This window comes from Podarcis liolepis, assembly GCF_965112155.1.
Source record: "Podarcis liolepis genome assembly, chromosome: 3".
NCBI lineage: Eukaryota > Metazoa > Chordata > Lepidosauria > Squamata > Lacertidae > Podarcis > Podarcis liolepis.
In genome coordinates this window covers 120,399,590-120,419,711 of record NC_139557.1, presented here as the reverse complement: position 1 = coordinate 120,419,711, position 20,122 = coordinate 120,399,590, and the positions used below count along the sequence as shown (strand labels likewise).

The 20,122-nt window shown below is 48.2% G+C and overlaps 1 protein-coding gene across 4 annotated transcripts in view; it reads left to right on the top strand.

Moving 5' to 3' along the window:
- MSRA (methionine sulfoxide reductase A) overlaps positions 1–18,871 on the top strand; it is a 205,773-nt gene extending 186,902 nt beyond the window's left edge. For all 4 annotated transcript variants that reach the window (XM_083494814.1, XM_083494813.1, XM_083494815.1 and 1 more), the window contains one exon: positions 18,350–18,871. In XM_083494814.1, coding sequence (XP_083350940.1) covers positions 18,350–18,508 — 159 coding nt within the window. In that variant the 3' untranslated portion in view covers positions 18,509–18,871. The remainder of the gene's footprint in view (positions 1–18,349) is intronic.
- The last annotated feature ends 1,251 nt before the right edge of the window (positions 18,872–20,122 follow it).

The following is a 20,122-nucleotide window of genomic DNA, read 5'->3' as shown; positions in this document are numbered from 1 at the left end:
TGAGTAAACCCAATGAAATCATTGAGACCTGAGTTAGCCACAGCAGGTTTACTCTAAACACGACTAAGTCTGGATCCAACACAATCAAAAATTGATAGAATGGATCAAGCATTGGTCAATCCATCAAAAACAACAATATCAGCCAGAAAAAAAATATATAAATCGTAGGATCTACATGCAATATCTGTTTTCCAACACTGGCAGGCTTCCTATCTTTTAAATGTAATTTCTGTGTAGCAAGGCCATAAACAGAGGCCAAGTAAGGGTTGCAGTAATTCAATTAATACTCCTTTTGCTTTAAGTTCGGTCCATAAGGAGAAGGCAAACATATGTGCCATTGAGATCCTATTGCAACAGTGTTTGGCTTATCTAGTCGAGAATGAATTGGGTGTTAAAACTCTCATCTTTGTGGCACACATCTTTGTGGCTCTCAGAAGCGAGAGGTTGAGCTTCTTTTCACATGTACCCACTGCTGGCACACACAACAGGTCTGGTGAGAGGGATGGTTTCTCCCATGGAGAGGCAGCAAAATGCTTTAACAGACCCTGCCTGTTCCTTCCTTCCATCACCCTCATGAGGCACTTCATCCATCATCCCCAGTAAACAGAAATTCACAGCAAGACAAATTTCCATTTTTGACTCACCCTGTTTTCCCCCCTTACTTCAGCTGCAGTGCAGTAAAATGCACAAAGTGCAGTGCAGCAGACTCCCTTTTAAAACATTGTGCAGGCTGCACATATCCTAAAGGCCCATTGAAACATTGGCCGATAATAAGGATAAAAATGAGGGCAATGTTGCTGACTTTAAAGAAATGCTGTTTCCCCCCCCCATTAACAATGAAAAAATCAAGCAAATATAGAAACCCATATTTCTGTTAACTGTGTTTTTCTTAAAAGTAGCATCTCCTGTGCTGCTTGCAAAAACAAACCCAATCAAAATAAGATTCATCTGTCTATCTGTCTGTCTGTCTATCTATCTATCTATCTATCTATCTATCTATCTATCTATCTATCTAATCTATGTATTCATCCATGCAATTTAATTTTGCCACTCTGGCAAAGTATTATTTACTGAGTCAGTTGGGGAATTGTGTCTGAGGCATTGCTTCCCCAAACTTATTTACAAGCTTCAGGTTGGGGGGTACAAAAGGGAATTCCTGATCTTCTACTCTTGATTTCGCCCAACACAGAAGGGACTGAGTTTGAAAAGTGGGGAAGGTAGTTGTGTGTCCAAGATGCTGTGTTGGTGAATGGGGTGCAGGGCAGATAGCGCTGAGGGCAGGGGCAGATCTTGGTAATACTGTGGTACCTCGGGTTACATACGCTTCAGGTTACATACGCTTCAGGTTACATACGCTTCAGGTTACATACGCTTCAGGTTACAGACTCTGCTAACCCAGAAATAGTGCTTCAGGTTAAGAACTTTGCTTCAGGATGAGAACAGAAATTGTGCTCTGGCGGCACAGCAGCAGCAGGAGGCCCCTTTAGCTAAAGTGGTGCTTCAAGTTAAGAACAGTTTCAGGTTAAAAACGGACCTCCGGAACGAATTAAGTACTTAACCCGAGGTACGACTGTATGTCACTCTGCTAGACCCCCCCCCCAATCTTAAACAGGACTCTAGGAAGGAGGAACGAGGCTCTAGCAGGGTTTTATAGTCCTCCTCCCTGCTTCCCAGAAGCTTGGCAAATGCTTTTTGGACTTTGAGAAGGTGCCCTCCTTGGCTGTGTGCCCAGTGTGGCTGCACCACTCACACTGCCCTAAATCCGCCTCTGATGTAGCACAAACAACTTAAACTTTTCCTAACTTCCAATACTCAACCCCCCTCCCCAGTTTAAAAGGTCATAAAGGTAAAGGACCCTGACCATTAGGTCCAGTGGTGGCCGACTCTGGGGTTGCAGCGCTCATCTCGCTTTACTGGCCAAGGGAGCCGGTGTACAGCTTCCGGGTCATGTGGCCAGCATGACTAAGCCACTTCTGGCGAACCAGAGCAGCGCATGGAAATGCCGTTTACCTTCCCGCCAGAGTGGTACCTATTTATCTACTTGCACTTTGACGTGCTTTCGAACTGCTAGGTTGGCAGGAGCAGGGACAGAGCAACGGGAGCTCACCTCGTCGCGGGGATTCGAACCGCCGACCTTCTGATTGGCAAGTCCTAGGCTCTGTGGTTTAACCCACAGCGCCACCTTCGTCCTTAAAAGGTCATAGGTTGTTTAATTAGCTTGGGAGAAGAGGAATGTTTTCATCTGGTGGCTAAAGATATATAGCAGTTGTGCTGGGCAAGCCTCCCCGGGGAGAGGCTCAGAAGATGATTGCAGTTGGTTCATGTGGGGAGAGGCAGTCCTTGAGGTATTGTGGTCCTGAGCCATTTAAGGCTTTATAGGTCAAAGCCAACACTTTGAATCGGGCCCGGAAACGAAACGGCAGCCAGTGCAATCAGGCCAAGATTGGCATTATATGCTCAAACCATCTTGCCCTGGTGAGCAACCTGGCTGCTGAATTCTGCGCCAGCCGTAGCTTCCAAACCATCTTCAGAGGCAGCCCTACGCATAGCCCGCTCCAGTAATCTAACCTAGAGGTTACTGCCGGAGCACTGATGACAGAAGTTCGGTTATCCCTATCCATATAGGGGCACAGCTGGGCCACCAGCCGATGGCACGCCATGCCACCTGAGCCTCAAGCAACAGCAGTGGACCCGGAAGCACTCGCCGTGTGTGTGCCTGCTCTTTCAGAAGGAGTGTAGCCTCCTCAAGAGTAGGCCACCCCCATCCATCCAGTCGAGGGAGCCACCCACTAACAGCATAATAATAATAATAATAATAATAATAATAATAATAATAATAATAGATTATTTATACCCCGCCCATCTGGCTGGGTCTCCCCAGCTACTGTGGGCGGCTTCCAACAAAGATTAAAAATACATTAAAATGTCACGCATTAAAAACTTCCCTGAACAGGGCTGCCTTTAGATGTCTTCTAAATGTCAGGTAGTTGTTTATCTCTTTGACATCTGATGGGAAGTGTTCAACAGGGTGGGTGCCACTACTGAGAAGGCCCTCTGTCTGGTTCCCTGTAACTTGGCTTCTCGCAGTGAGGGAACCGCCAGAAGGCCCTCAGTGCTGGACCTCAGCGTCCAGGCAGAATGATGGGGATGGAGATGCTTCTTTAGGTATACTGATGCCTCACTCTTACCTGGATTGAGCTTCAGTTTATTGGCTCACATCCAGTCCATTACCGAAGCAAGTCCGGCACATCCATATGTTGAAGCAAACTCTGCTGCCCAGACGGTTGACCTAAACTCCACAGCAAAGACATCAAAAATGCAACTAGCTCTGGGCATACTGGAACTTGTTTAAACCTGACTACATGACAAATCACTTAGTATGTAGCAACACTAAGGCCAGGCTGAAGGGAGCAGAGAATTGCAATGCATACTCGAGGCCTTTCTCTCTCTCTCTCTCTCTCTCTCTCTCTCTCTCTCTCTCTCTCTCTCTCTTCTCTGAACCATATTCAAAATTCTGAACCGGGATTGACCTCACCTGGCCTTCCAGGTGCTGACAGATAAGTAGAGCAGTCTTGTTCATTTATAATTTACAAAAATAACCTTTAAGCTTTTTGACAAGGTCAGGTGCTTAAGAGGAGGAAGTGATAAATAGATGGAGTGTAAATAATGCTTCACGACACCCCCAAGTTCAGTGCAAGGTCGGAAAGGCTGGTGCAGAGGTGGTTTTTTTGTTGTATTATTATTATTATTATTATTATTATTATTACTGTCTTTGTATTTGTGTTTGAACAACTCGGGGGAAAGGTTTCAAATGACAGCACATTGGTTTTGCTCCGATTTGTGCGGTTTGCCTCCCCAGAGGGGAAATGCTCTGTGTTTTTTTAATGTTCACACTGTTGTGCTTTGTGCAGCTCTCTCTCTCCACCCCCCCCCCATTCCATAACCCACTGCCTTGTCTTCTCGTGTCTTTGTGGCAGGTTTTCTGCTTCCTTCTCAGCCTGCCTCGCCATCCTTCCTGTCATCACCAAAGAACCCCCATGTAGCCATAAGGCTTTGGGTATATTTCCCACCCCCCTTTTTCAATTGTCCTCTGTGTGTTCTGCAGGCTGGCATATGGCAGAACTATAATCATATTCTGGAGGGGGGTGGGCAGGGGCTGACAGGCAACATCACCCGGAAATCCCAAGAGAATGCCGCTCGGAGTTGCCTCCAATGGGCACCAACACTGGCAGTTGCAGGAGGCATGGTGGCCGCTTCTTGTGGCCGCACAGGTTGGGCTTTCAAGGCGGAAGTGTGATGTGGAAGCTGGAGGGTGGGTGGAAGGATTGATGGTTGCTTTCTCCCTATAGTGGGCAGGAGAGAGAGCTCAGGGGCAACCAGAACCACTGGAGTAAATGGCCTTGAAATCAGCCAGCAGGCCTAGGTTTGTACCATGAAGGACTGTTAAGGGGACCTGTCTCATATGTTGTTGTTGTTTAGTCGTTTAGTCCTGTCCGACTCTTCGTGGCCCCATGGACCAAAGCACGCCAGGCACTCCTGTCTTCCACTGCCTCCCACAGTTTGGTCAAACTCATGCTGGTAGCTTCGAGAACACTATCCCATCATCTCGTCCTCTGTCGTCCCCTTCTCCTTGTGCCTCCATCTTTCCCAGCATCAGGGTCTTTTCCAGGGAGTCTTCTCTTCTCATGAGGTGGCCAAAGTCTTGGAGCCTCAGCTTCAGGATCTGTCCTTCCAGTGAGCACTCAGGGCTGATTTCCTTCAGAATGGAGAGGTTTGATCTTCTTGCAGTCCATGGGACTCTCAAGAGTCTCCTCCAGCAGCATAATTCAAAAGCATCAATTCTTTGGCCATCAGCCTTCTTTATGGTCCAGCTCTCACTTCCATACATCACTACTGGGAAAACCATAGCTTTCACTATACGGACCTTTGTTGGCAACCTGTCTCATATATAAAGCTCTATGTCCCGAGGAGGATGGCTTTGTAGCTCGGCGGTGGAAAACGTGGTTTGCATGCAAGAGGTCCCAGGTTCCGTCTCAGGCATCTCCAAGGAGGACTGAGAAAGAGCCAAATCAGAGACTTCGGAGAGCGACTCCCATTTTGTGTAGACAACACTGAGCTAGCTGGACCAACGGCAGATACAAGTCTACAAATATGAGAGTTAGCAGCCATTCTTGACCCGTTGATGTCCTCAGTGGGGAAATGGCACCCCTCTCACACCAGCCTTACTTCTGCACATCACATCCTTTAAACTTAAGGCGTTTTTGACCATTGGGTATTGTAACAAAACACTTCGATGCTTAACACATTGCTTTTTCCATTTCTGAGGGGAGGCACAAACCAGTGGCTGAGGTCTCATCTCCTCTTCCACCAACATGACTTCCTGGAATTCTTCCTGTACTGTCCCTCTTCAGACTGTGGGGTTTTGGATTTGAATGCCTCCGTTACAAAAACTCCCTGCGTGTTGAAAACAAACGCCCTAAGGAGAGGACCTCAGGTGAAACCCTTTTCATCATTTCCAGGCTGTTGGAAGACATGAAAGCTGAGCAAGTAGGCCCCTGTGCTGACCTTACAATATTCACAGGAGTCGGATACAACGGCCTGTACAGACAGCGGTCATATTAACTTTGGGACATTAATGACTTGTAGCCGTTGTCCTCGGGGCGCATTCCATAAAGGCGCAGGCCTCCATTGTCCCGAAGCTTCATAACATTTTCTTCCACTGATTCATTGAACTCGAGATCCGCTGTAAAAATAAACCGCGCTTCTCTTTACCTTGCAGACGTTTCCAGCAGAAGTGTTTCTGCACCTGGCCTAATTTCCCCTTCCTCTTCCTCTGCCTCTTGCTTTCTTCTTGAGCTCCCGGCGAGAACTTCCCCGTCTTCACAGCCTTAATAGAGACATCCATTCATCGGCACAATGCCTTAGCAGCGCTATTCACCATTACACAGCGAAACACACTTCAGCCTCCACGATTAGTCACTCCTGTCCACGAGGACTTGCATCAGACAGGTGGCATTTCTGCAATTATCATTTTCAGATGCCCTATTCTGAATCTTGTTAAATTGCACTGGGGGGTGGGAATTATCTCTCCTTTGCCACCATTGATTCCGTTTGTCCTTGGGACAAGTGTTGCATCTCTGCAATAGGGCTATTCATGTCATCCAAAGGCACTGACACACTACAGAGCCTTAGCTCTGTGTATGTTGTGTGTTAAGTGGCAATTGCAGCAATTTTATACTCTTGCTTCTCAGAAAGATCTTTGTCAGTAGCGATACCATGACAAAAGACTAGGGTTTACTGCGAGAGACACTGAAACCCCTTTATTTATTTATTTTTAATCCTATCAAGGTTTTGTCTCGAGGCTTCATGTCTGAATAAAGCTTTATAGAAAACCTTCAAGGTAACTCACTTCCTGATCTATCACAATAAGTTTAGGAATATGAAGTATAGGGTATCAAGCTTTTTCTTTGCGAAACCTTAATCAAAGCCTCGGAAACTGGCCTCAATTTTTTATTGTTTTGCTTGTTTATTATTATTTGTACATTTATTAATCACATTTCACATACATGTCTCAAGGTAATCTGCATATATTTCGTAAAAGAGTTTTGGAAACAGTACATTGAACTGAGAATCGGTTTCAAAACGATATTTACCAACAAAGAGAAGGAAGGTTAGACCACCTCAACTTTAGTCTGCGATGGCTGGTGTCATATGGCAGTGACCTGCCTTTTATGTAAAGGTAAAGGTAAAGGGACCCCTAACCATTGGGTCCAGCTGTGGACGACTCTGGGGTTGCGGCACTCATCTCGCTTTATTGGCCGAGGGAGCCAGCGTACAGCTTCCGGGTCATGTGGCTAGCATGACTAAGCCGCTTCTGGCGAACCAGAGCAGCGCACGGAAATGCCGTTTACCTTCCCGCCGGAGCGGTACCTATTTATCTACTTGTACTTTGACATGCTTTCGAACTGCTAGGTTGGCAGGAGCAGAGACTGAGCAACAGGAGCTCACCCCGTTGCGGGGATTCGAACCTCCGACCTTCTGATCGGCAAGCCCAAGGCTCTGTGGTTTAACCCACAGCGCCACCCGCGGCCTTTTATGTAGGGGGAGGTTAACCCTTTCCCAGCTTCTGGCTGTTTGAAAAGTAGTGGGATGAGTAAAACGAAAAAACCAAACCCACTTCCATGCCATTCTCTTTGTCATTCTTGCCCCCTCCCCGCCCCCGTTGTTTGAAATGCCAAGATTTTTAAAAGACAATAACTTTCGGCATCAGTAATCGCTCTCCCATCTGCTCCGGCCTGCTGCTTCTAAATCTGCGTGTTCTCAGCTGCGGCGCATTCGCCTTCCTGCTTGTCTTCCTCTCGGAGATAAGAGATGCCAGCAGAACCTAAACTCTTAACAGCACGATGGGGGAAGGGTCTTGCGCTTTGGTTCAGCTGGAGCTTTAGCAATGAAGAGGAGACCTAAAATTGAAAAGAATTGTGTCCCCCTTTAAAAAAAAAATCCCAAACCAGAGGTTTTTCCTTGCTGTAAAAACACGAAAAAAGCTGCCTTTGCTCCTCTACTCGTTTGCTACACAAAGACGTAGGATTTCACTGTTCTTCTGTTGCAATAGTCACCTGATCACTGCAGTTATTGGGTGTGTGTAATGATGCTTATCTGTCATTGCGCCAGAAATAAGCGTAAAGGCATAAGAGCCTGCTGGATCAGGCCAAGGGGGACCCGTTTCGTTCAGCATCCTGTTTTCACAGTGGCCAACCAGATGCCTGTGGGAAACCCACAAGCAAGTCCTGGGTATCTCCACTTCTGATACCCAACAACTGCTTTCAGAAGTATGCTGTCTCTCAACAGCGGTGGCAGAACATAGCCATTGTAGTTAGTCTTATTCCCCCATCGATAGCCTTAAGGTAAAGGTAAAGAGACCCCTGACCATTAGGTCCAGTCATGGCCGACTCTGGGGTTGCGGCGCTCATCTCGCTTTATAGGCTGACAGAGCCGGCATACAGCTTCCGGGTCATGTGCCCTGCATGACTAAGCAGCTTCTGGCGAACCAGAGCAGCGCACGGAAACGCCGTTTACCTTCCCGCCGGAGTGGTATCTATTTGCACTTTGACATGCTTTCGAACTGCTAGGTGGGCAGGAGCAGAGACTGAGCAATGGGTGCTCACCCCGTTACGGGGATTCGAACCGCCGACCTTCTGATCGGCAAGCCCAAGGCTCTGTGGTTTAACCCACAGCGCCACCCACGTCCCCATAAATTCCTCCCCATAAATTTGTCTAATCCTCTTTTAAAGCTGTCCAAGCTGTTGGCCACCACCACATTCGCAGGAACAAATTCCTATGAGCTGTATGGATAAGTATTTTCCTTCTCTTTCCTGAATATCCCAACATTCCACCTCACTGACTGGTCACCATTGGGTGCTTCGAGTATTACAAGACAGGGAGAAAAACACCACCACATCCATTTCCTCCATGCTATGCAGAATTTTATACATGGCTGCAGGGGCGCCAACTCCAGGGGGCCGAGTGTTTTTGGCCCCCTCCAATAATTTTTTGGGGGGGCAGCTCCCCAATGTTCCCTACCATCAGGGGGCAGAGGAGACCGAGTGATGAACCAAGCACAGCTTCCGTAGCCGTCTCCTCCTCCTACTGCCGTGTCATGGAGAAGTGGAAGGAATCCATGAATGAAGTGCCATGATTATTGCCAAATTTGTAGGTTGTTCCATCGTGTCTTGAGTAGGATGACACAATGGGCTGGTCCAGACATCTTGCCAGATGCTGTCATCTTTCTAGTTCTTGCTGCAAAGCAAAAAAGAAGGTTCCTTTTTATTTCCAAGCCGTTCTCCACACACACACACACACCCTGGGCCCGGCGTTATGTTGGGCTCAGGCTTTGTTGTGAAGGTGACCATGAGAAACGCTTGCACGACTGTCAGTATCTAAACTCTGATTTAAAACTCTCTCCATCTCAAAAGCTCGAGCCATTGCCTGCGTACTTCGATGAAGGGAAATCTGCCTCGTATATGCCAGGTGTACCTTGCGAGATAATGGAGTTGGCTTGGAAAACACAAACACTACATTATTCATTTGGGAGCTCTACATGGTACTGAGATTAGCAGCGAAGAGAGAGCCAAGCCCTTGTAGATCAAACCATGGCACTTGCAGGCTCGGTTAATGACGCAAACTGAAGAGAGCCCTGCTGGGCGGCAGAATTACCTCCATGTTGACTTCCCCCCTTTTATAAGAAGAACTGTTACTTTAAATTCCCACCATCGACCCAAGGCTAAGTGCTAGGAGCACAGGAAGCTTTGTTGTTGTAAAGTCACGTCCGACTCTTCGTGACCCCCTGGACCAGAGCACGCCAGGCACTCCTGTCTTCCACTGCCTCCCACAGTTGGTCAAACTCATGCTGGTAGCTTCGAGAACACTGTCCCACCATCTCATCCTCTGTTGTCCCCTTCTCCTTGTGCCCTCCATCTTTCCCAACATCAGGGTCTTTTCCAGGGAGTCTTCTCTTCTCATGAGGTGGCCAAAGGATTGGAGCCTCAGCTTCAGGATCTGTCCTTCCAGATCCTGCACTCAGGGCTGATTTCCTTCAGAATGGATAGGTTTGATTTTCTTGCAGTCCATGGGACTCTCAAGAGTCTCCTCCAGCACCATCATTCAAAAGCATCAATTCTTCGGTGATCAGCCTTCTTTATGGTCCAGCTCTCACTTCCATACATCACTTCTGGGAAAACCATAGCTTTAACTATACGGACCTTTGTTGGCAAGGTGATGTCTCTGCTTTTTAAGATTATGCCAAATCAAACCAACAGTCCATCTGTCAAGAACTGGCTGGGTGAGGAAGAGTGTGGGAGCCACCCACCCGAAAGCCTCCCAGGGAGGACACAGAAGACGATAACATGGACTCTAGACTGTGGCGCTGGGACACTGAAGAGCAGTCCAGGGAAGTGATGAACTAGGAGGTGTTAGAAGCAGATAGGTTGAGCGATCGGGGGCGGGAGGAGATCAGGAGGAGGACCTTCCAGGACAGGCCTAGAGGCTGAGAGTCACAGTGTGAGTGCAGATGCAGAGAGATATGGGTCAGAGTTTGTCCTCTCCACCCAACAGCAGGACAGTCCCAGTCCTGCAGGCCCTCCCCCCCCCCCCGGACATCCCAATCGAGGAGAGTCCTGCACATTGCTGAGCGACAGGGCAGACAGGCCCCTTGGTGCTGCCTTCGTCTGCTTGGGAGGGATCCAGAATGAGCGGCCGGAGGGGGAAGGGCGGGCCTAGTGGTTAGTTCTGTGACTTCAAGAAGACTACTGTAGGACAGGAGAAGGTTCAGGGAAGGGTAGCAAGCATGGCCAGGAGGCTTCCTTATGTGGAAAGTTTTTTTGTTTAATAAAATAGAGAGAAAGAAGGACCAAGACAGAGCTACATGAATGCATGCGTGGTGTGAAGACGTGGATGAGAGGCAGTTATTTCTCAACCTCTTGTATTACTAGAACCCCGAAGCAACTGGATGTCAGGAGATTCAAGGCAGAGAAAAAGGACATGCTTCTTCATACAAAGCAAACTATAGAATTCACTCCCACAAGGTGTAGCAATGGTCACCGGCTTTTAAGGACCGATTACAGTGGTGTCCAAACTTTTTTCAAAGAGAGCCAGATTTGATGAAGTGAAGGGCCGTGAGGGCTGACCAAAGGGCCAACCAAAGTTGTTGACCTTTCTTTAGGATTGTTGACCTTTTTTAGGATTTTACCCCAGGAAATAAACTGCCACAGGGGCCGGACTAAATTGACTGGCAGGCCAGATTAGGCCCCCGGAACGGACTTTGGACATGCATGGCTTAGACCAATTCATTGAGAATAAGGCTACCAATGGCTATATGCCTTCTCTGGGATCAGAGACAACACACTTCTAAACACTGGGGGAGAAGAGCTTGAGGCGGCTGTTGCCCCCATGCCCAGCTTGTGGGCTTCCCATTTGGGACATCTCCTTGGTTACGGTAGGAAACAAGACGCTGGATTAGATGTGCCCCCATTTGGCCTGATCCAGCACCCGGGCTCTTCTCATGTTACATTTTGGGGTGAGGGAACACTTTCTCTCTTCTCAGCAACTTTGGCGCTTTCCCAGGCCCCCCTATGCGGGTCTCGTTGCAGTCTAAATCCTTGTTCTGAAATGTTCTGTTTAAAATGGGGAGGCCGTATTTTTAGTGTCTGCTAGAAGCATCACATGCAAAAGAGTCACTTGCAGATGAAAGCTGGAGGGCTGTTTATGCTCTACTGATAGGGACCGTGCCAATGAAGGCTGGGTTAAGGTGCGAAAGGGAGTTTGGGATGCTCTTTCCACTCTTCCCCACCCCTTGCCCAGCAGTAAGCTGGCGTCCTTGATAAAAAGAGCAACCGAAACTGACGTTCGGGAGAGGGAGGAGGCTCGCCACCCTCTCTTCTCTTGGAACTTCCTGTAATAATCTAACCAAACAGTTTTGAGATTTCAGAACGCTCCCCGCTTCCTAATTAGGACAAGCTTAAAAGGGAACAGTTGGCATTCCCGTTGGTGAGGCCCATGTGCTACCTGCAGCAGGCCAAGTCGAGAATGAAACTGATTTCTCCCTTACCTACCTTCCGCGTTCAGCAGCTGCTCTGAACAGGTGCTCACTCTCTTCGGAGCAGATGGCACCAAAAGTAGGCTTGCTGGCAAGTTTCTCTACAAAGCGGCCCTTCTTCTCGCATGCATTGATGTGCGTATGCAAAGAGGCACATACAGTCGGCGCTCCCCCTTTCTGTTGTTGTTGCTGATGTAGCTTCACTTGCCGTAGAAGGTCAGTGACTAACGGATCCTTCCGCTCTCAACAGTTACTTTCGGGATCGAGTGGCAATTGCTAAGTAGGGAACCGTTCCGAAATCATCCGGGTTCTGTGAGACCTCTGTTTAAAGAGCCATGCATCTGTGAGCATTTAGCTAGGGTCTGGATCCCCCTCAAATTTCAACTGAATGGTTAATACAGTGGTACCTTGGGTAAAGAACCTAATTCGTTCTGGAGGTCCGTTCTTAACCTGAAACTGTTCTTAACCTGAAGCACCACTTTAGCTAATGGGGCCTCCCACTGCCACCGCGCCGCTGCTGCGCGATTTCTGTTCTCATCCTGAAGCAAAATTCTTAACCCGAGGTACTATTTCTGGGTTAGCGGAGTCTGTAATCTGAAGCATCTGTAACCTGAAGCATCTGTAACCCGAAGTACCCCTGTACTTTGAACTGCTTTTCGAAACAGGGCACTTGTACTTGCTTACTACATTTATATGCTGCCTGTCCTCCAAGAAGCTGAAGGCAACTTCTGTTTTGTCCCCACAACAACCCTATGAGGTATAGAGACTCACCCACCCAGTGGGGATTTGAATCCAGGTCTCACTGGCCTTAGCCTTAAACACTCTAGCCACTGTACCATATCAGCTGCCTGCACAGAATATTCATTTTTTGAAATGTAACTGTCCATGCTGCCTAATATGCATTTTCCACCTGGTCAGCCAGTGTACAAAATTTCTGTTTGTCAAGCTCCGCACTGAGAAGTAGCTGCACAATTGACCAAATATGACAGGGACACATGAACTGCAGTTACAACTTTGTATATTTGAATTTCCTGGTTCTGTAGATGTGCCTCATTGCAGTGGCACAGAGAGTGGCGTATGCTAACCTCATTACTGTGGAGCAAGGAGGTTGTGCCGAGGCCCCTATGATGCAGTTGCAATTCTTTTATAACAGACTAATGCCCAAAATAAAGCACAGTGCACTTAATGGCAGCCAGTAAGGTCTACATGATGGTGGTTCTGTAGCAATTAGGGATCGGGGAGGAATGCGTTTCGTCCGCTTTTCACAGTGGTCCAGCCCAATCCAACACTCCTGAACTCTCAAAACTACACAAATTACACTGATTTTGCAGTGCATTTTCAGTGTGCACAAAGTACGCAGAGGATGTGCTCATAATACGTGCTTTACAGGTGAATGCACTGAAATGCATCAAAAAGTGCATATTTCATGTAAAATGTATGTCTTTTACATGAAAGGCACATGCAAAATACATACGATTCAGTGATTGAAAAATCCACTTGCCGCTGGGTGGTACCGACCTATGATCATGCTTGTTTGAAGGCTTGTTTGAAGGCTAAAGGAATCAGTAGGAGATAAGGCCATGTTCCTAAGCATTCTTTCTTTGTGTTTTGCTTTCCCAATTTCCCCCCCACCCTCTTACTTTGTTAACCTGGTCTATTGCTCGGTAACTTACCTGTCTGTATAAACCAGTCCCCTTTCTGTCCATTTCATGCGTCAGAAGCAGGCTTTTGTCTACCAAACCTCATGATGTAATAAAGTCATGAACTTGCTCAAGCGAAGCCAATGGGACATCAGTACTTGCATCACAGACCATGATGGAAGGCCTTATTGTGATCTTCTGGTCACTCAAGATGAGTCAATGCCATGGCTCTGGAATATGCTAAAAGGATCTGTTGCTCCTCTCTGCATATTCCACAAAACGCAGGGGCTGTCAAGCACACCCTTCTCTCTGTTGTTGAAGTTTTGGCCTGATGGTTCTCTCTCTCCCAATTGTGCCTCGCAAGCCTCGTCACGTTCATTCAAGCCATGTAAACCAACATGGGCTTCAAGAGTCAGAGGCGCTGACCAGAAGGGCCTTGCTCACTTCCTTTCTCTATGGGCACAAAAGATCCCCACGCTTGCTTGGCTTCGCTGTTCATTTTGAACAAACAACTGGAGCCAAAGCAACCAGATGAGACTGACATCTGTCTCTTTAACTCTTGCCAAGTCACTGCTGTTCCATGGCTGGCAGGGAAGGAGAGGGGCTGCCAACGCCAAGTTCTCTTGGAAAGGCACGGTGCATTCCTTGTTACTCTCCCTCCCTCCATCTCCCTCGCCTGCCTCTTCCCTCTCTCGCATCTGGTACTTCTGCCGTGGCTGGAAAGAGAGCAATAGGATGGAAGTCGGGGAGGAGATCAACGCTAACAGGGGGACAGAGCCTGTAATTTATAAGACCACACCCTGTTTAAAAGGCAGAGAGAGGGGCCCTGCCATACAGTTAAAGCACTCCCATACACTTTAACAGCTCCCCGCCCCCAAATAAATCCTGGGAAACGTGGTTTGTTAAGGGTGCTGGGAGCTGTAGCTTTGAGAGAGGTCTCCTCTAAACCTCTCAGCACCCTTTATCAAATTATAGGTCCCAGGATTTGCCGGGGGACGCCGTGCCTGTTAAAGTGGTACGGTGGGAATGTGGCGTGGGAGGTGCTAACCCTCCAGAAGAGATACAGCTACCAAGGTGAGAAGAGCAATAGCTGCAAGGACTAACACACAGTAAAACAGAAGAAGGTTTTCAAGATGTGCCCGATCCTGGAACCGTGCCTTCCTTGGAACACAACACCCCCTGCAAAATCTCCAGCGTTTTGCGGACAAAAATAGGACCGCTCTTGCCCAGGCGTATACCTGGGAGAGTCCCAGTCAGTCAGTGTAGACCCATCTTAAGCAAACAGGTGCCCTCCAGATAGTTTGGTCTCTAGCTCCCTCCTTCCCTGACTATTGGCTGTGCCAGTTAGGGAAGCTGTAGTCCCCAAACAACAAGTCTGAAGAAGGCTGCTGAAGGCAATTCCGAGTCAGCTGGGCTCTTGGTCTGACATAGACAAGGCAGTTTCCTGCCTTCCTAACACCTAATATTCCTAAGCATATGTGCTTTTTATGCCATTTCAAAGAAGCTTTCCCTGATTTCTCCCAGCAGACAAATTATGGGCAAGCAGGTGGGTGAGTGGCTTCCTAGTGGATTAGTCAGTTGGGGCTGTTTCAGGAAAATGGGATCGGATGAAGTACATGCTGCTATAATGTCTAAAGGAAAACGTAGGGCTCACACTTAAACTTTGCTCCATATTGCTAGGCGGAGGTTTGGTCTTTCCAGGTCCTTGTTCAAGTGGTTTTTTTTTTGGGGGGGGGGGTTACCTTTCCGCTTCCCCCAAAAAACCCCACTATTGGCCACTGATTAGGAGCAAACGGCAATTCACAGAAAACCTGAATTGCTGTTTACTCCATTTCAGGGGTAATGATCTGGTTTCCTCAAGGAAAGCTGCAGGGCAAAAAAGAAAAGGAAAAAAAGAAAATGCACTCGGATATCGATCAGAAAAGTTCATACCTTTGCCTAGAAAGCATGCAGGGCAGAAGGTGGATAAACCTTCAGTCACATACACAGATTAACTTTCACCTGCATATTGGAGCTTCTGCAACTTCCACCAGAGATGGGAAACGGGGCCGTTCCAATCTTGCCCCAATAAATTTATCATGGTCAATGTGTCTTGCTCACAGTCTGATTGGCCTCCATAGTCCAGTGGCTATTTGGGGGAGAGGGGTGCAGCCAGAAGCTTAGGTGTCCCTTACGATGGGCAGATATCAAAGCAGCCAGCCTCACAGGTGAATATTTCACACTCAGATCTGCAGGGGTTAAAAGCAAAGCACGGTTCCTGTTTGGGGGCAGAAAGGGAGCCTCTGAGCAGGAGTTGTGCCCAGCGCCCTTGAGAGCTGGAAAAAAGAGAGGACACTTTAAATTATCCTCTCTCTTTTTTAACTTAAAAGTCTCCTCTGCAGGACCGAACAGCCTGTCCTAACCCCTAGACCCCTTTCTGAGATTTTAGCAGCTGGTTTTGTCAGCAGGCCAATATAAGGAGGGCACAGAGGTCAGAGTCAGAGCTCCTGTCCCTGATTTATCAGCCGCCACCAGCAGGCTTGTGGCAAAAGCAAGGTCGGAAGCCGATCCTGCAGCAACCGTGCGTGGGCCGCGCAGAGACTGGCAGGGTCTGGAGGGCTCCTTTTATCTGCTAGGAGAACGTGGGCGAGTTACAGGTCGAAAGTTGCTTCTCTGCCAGCCAGAACTGGCGCCTGGGCCGCCTCCCGTTGCGTCCTGTTCTCAGATCTTACGTTCCCAGGAATGAAGAAAGGTGACCTGGTTTCTGCTAGCCCCAAACTGCAGGATGACGGTTTGACTTTGCTCAGAAGTCCAGCTGAATGCAAACTCCGCTTTAGCCGCTCTGCCTTCAGAAGGGCACGGATGGGTGCATGTATGAGGATCAGGATGCCATTTAAATGCATCCAGAAACAGGGCACTCTGGATAAACGAAAGGGAGCACAGAAAGGCCAAAGTGGTGCTGCTGCTGTACGCCTTTGGCTCAGAGCCATGTTCCGCAGAGCTGCTTTGCTGGGAGGGCCTTTCGCTGACACAGCATTTTGGGGGAGCATCCTTTGTTTATTCACAGCACACCACTTTCAGACTTCGGATGTAAACAAGAAAGCCTTCCTTTTCTTCTCTTTTTCGCACCATCTTAGACTCCCCACGGTATGGTGCCAGCAGCCAAAACAACAACAGTCCAACTCTGTGGAATTGGATTCTTCCAAACACCTTTTCCACCGTTAGGGGAAATACATTCCCCCCCTCCTTTTCCTCCCCCTGGAGCCATGCCTGCTTTGCTAACTGCGAAGACTCGGGATTTAACTATTTATTTGTGTGTTGTAGTTCACCCTGCTCTTTGTTTCATCTTCACAACAACCCAGAGAGGTAGGTTAGGCTGAGAGGCAGAGACTGGCCCAAGGTCACCCACTGAACTCTGTGCCTGAGTGCGGATTTGAACTGTCCTCTCCGGTTGTCCTAGTGTGACACGCCAACCACTAAAGCAAACTGGCTCTCTTGGTCACATTCCCCCTGGGCTCCTTTGGGAAGAAGGGCAGGATATAAACTGAAGAGATACATAAGTAAACAGGGTTCAAGGAAACCAAGAGGCTTTCTCCTACATTCAAATTGTCCGCACGTAAAAAGCAAAGGTAGATCTGTTGGTCCATGGAGAAGGGGAAACTCCTCAAATCCACAGCTAGGCAATGCCTTTAGTAAGGTCAGCTGAAAACATTGCAAAATTGTGGCAAGCTTTCGAGTTCTCAGGACTCGAAATCAGGTGGAATGCTACGCATAGCAAGGGGTGATGGGGAACAAGAAAAAAACTGGGGGGAAACCCGACAACAGAAAGACCCAAAATTGGGCTGTGTGCTGTCTTCTAGGAGGTCAGCTTATGGACTCAGTTCCAAGATGGATATGGCTGGCTGGATATGTCTCTCCCAGGTGATTACAGATATCAGGTTACTCACCTAATGGAGAATTAGCTGCTCCCCATTTCTGAGAAATTGGCTCTACAAAAATCCTCCCACTCATTCCGTTTCCTTCTTGGCTGAGATTGCACTATGTAAGAACCATTTATTTCAACCCAAAACTTTGGCAAGATAAAGGGGTTAGATGGGATCCCCCGTAGCAGCGGAAATAGCCAGTCATTGCCTGGAGGAATTGGATCAAAGCAATCCATTTTTTGCAATCAGCTGATTGTAACAAGTCTCTGGCATATAGTGAATGCCCCCACCCCCATTTTCTGTAGCACAGTAGACCTAGATGGCTACCATTCTGGAAAGCAAGTGAAAGTAATTTCACACACACCAATTTGCTTCCAATTTGTTCTCTGAAAGCTGGGGTAAAAAAACCCCCCACTTTCGCCGCCTCCAAGCCATGCAACTAAGAGAAAAGGTTCTTTAAACACGCACCCAGAAATGGAAGGAAGTCAACAATAAGGAAGGAACTCTCATGGAACTGGAGCATCCGGTTGGCCACCGTGAGAAAAGGATGCTGGAATAGATGGACCACTGGCCTGATCTAGCAGGCTCTGCTTATGTTCTTATGTCCTCCCTGGGTAGACCCCACCCTGGCATTGTGGACTCCTCTCCTGACGCCCACATATAGAGGAGGGGGCCTCCATGCATATAGTTCAGGCATGTCCAACAGGTAGATTGTGATCTACCGGTAGATCACTGGACGTCTGCGGTAGATCACTGGTAGATCATTGGCTCTCTCCCCAAAGATGCTGAACAACTGTGACTCCCCTAAAAAGAGCTCAACATTTTACCTCCTCAACAACTTTGACCCGAACCCCCCCAAAATGGGCCTTCCTCCTTCCTAAACAGAGCTCAACAACTTTGACCTGAACCCAAAAAAAGGAGGTAGATCACTGCCAGTTTTTAACTCTGTGAGTAGATCGCAGTCTCTTGGGAGTTGGCCGCCCCTGATATAGTTCATGCAGAGACTTCTCTGGAATTTGCAGCCCTGAACTATCAGGTTTGCAGAGTCCGGGGGAGTTTTCACATGTGCAACTGTGTGTGTGGAGACCCCCAAGCTATAGACTCCTGAATCGGGCTCTAGCCTCTGATTGTTGGCTGGTGGATCACGTAAATGAATTTCTTACCTCAGTGCAAACAATTCCTAATGGGATTCTCCCTCCTTTTCCTCCCTCTGGCAGGTGTTGACGGAGAATGGCTTTGGCACGATCACCACTGAGATCCGCGAGGCTCCAGAGTTCTATTACGCGGAAGAATATCACCAGCAGTACCTCAGCAAGCACCCTAATGGCTACTGCGGACTTGGAGGCACTGGGGTTTCCTGCCCCATCGGCGTCTAAAAGCTATCTTTCCTCCTGCGACCACCTCAGCACCTTAAAGCAAGATGTCGGGCGCAAAGGGACATGCTCTGAATCTTTTCTACCGTTGGGCTGCAGTCTTCGGGGTGCTCTCCCCATGAGTGAATGCCGTGAAATCAAAGGCACTTGCTTGCAAGGAAAGGCTGAGAGCTGAGCTATACATTTAGCAGAGCCACACACCTGGAGTCCTTGTTGGACTCCACCACTTCAGGATGCAGACGGGGGAAATCATTTTTGTTTCATGCTCCTCCATGTAAGTAAAAATCAGCTCATCGGATGCCTCAACTGGTGTACTGCCATAGCCTGGAATATTAGTTTTCTACGCACAAAGCGTTTGGTTTTTTTTTTAAAAAAAGAAAGGGGAGCGTTCAAAAACGCACTCCCCCAATCTACATTCTGAAGTGGTGCAGTCCAGGAAGGCCTGTAATGTGTATTTTTGCGGAATCTACATGGCTCGGAATCCCAACACAAGCTCCTAGGTGGGCGTAGTCTCTGCAATGGAACCCAGGGATGGACTGAGTGTTTCACGCTGTGTGCCAACATTAGCCCTGGAATCTGAAGGGTGTGTGGAAGGCAAGGCTGTGTGTTCCCATGCAGGAGAGAGAAGAGATAGAAAAACAAGATGATGGGGGTGTGTGTGTGTGAAAATCTTTTGAGAAGCAGGCAACAGAGAAAGAGCAAAACATCTGCACACCCCTCTAGCTTCTTTGCTCATACTTGCAAAGCCCCCGTTCGGTTGTTCAAGCCCCATTCATGGGGTTAGAATATTTTGCAGGGTTGGCAGGGATATTCTGGTTGCCCCCACCTTCTGTTGTTTCCCTGTCACCCAACCTCCACCATCCTCCATGCACCAGGGCTGGGCTGAAGGTTTGAAGCGAGCAAGCTCTGCAGACTCCCCCCCCCCCCCAGGATTTAGAAGCCAGTCTTGTAGAGTTCTGTATCACCCGCATGACACCCCAGCGTGAGGAAAGCAGTCTTCACATCTCCCAACGCCTATTCATGCAGCGGTTTAGGGGCGAGAATGTGACGAGAGAGGGTGGGGATGGCAAGAATGGCCCTTCTTCTCCCACGATGGAATCCTAATGGTGTGAATTCATTTTGAAACTGCTGCCAGCGCTCACTTATATCAATCTGTGTTCAGCTAATGCCTTAATTCTGTGGGTTCAGGCAGCCACAGATGTTTTACGTGTGCTCTTGCAGAAGTTACCATATTTTTTGCTCTATAAGACTCGCTTTTTCCCTCCTAAAAAGTAAGGGGAAATGTGTGTGCATCTTATGGAGTGAATGCAGGCTGCGCAGCTATCCCAGAAGCCAGAACAGCAAGAGGGATCACTGCTTTCGCTGCGCAGAGATCCCTCTTGCTGTTCTGGCTTCTGGGATTCAGAATATTTTTTTCTTGTTTTCTTCCTCCAAAAACTAGGTGCACCTTATGGTCTGGTGCGTCTTATAGAGCGAAAAATACAGTAATTCTGTCGGAAGGCATTTTGGGAGGGGAGCTACGTGGGCACAACTGAGATGCTTTTGCAGCTGTGGCATATAAAGCTTCTGCTATCCTCTCGGGGCGGGGAATTTGCTGGAAATAAGTGTGAAAATGGA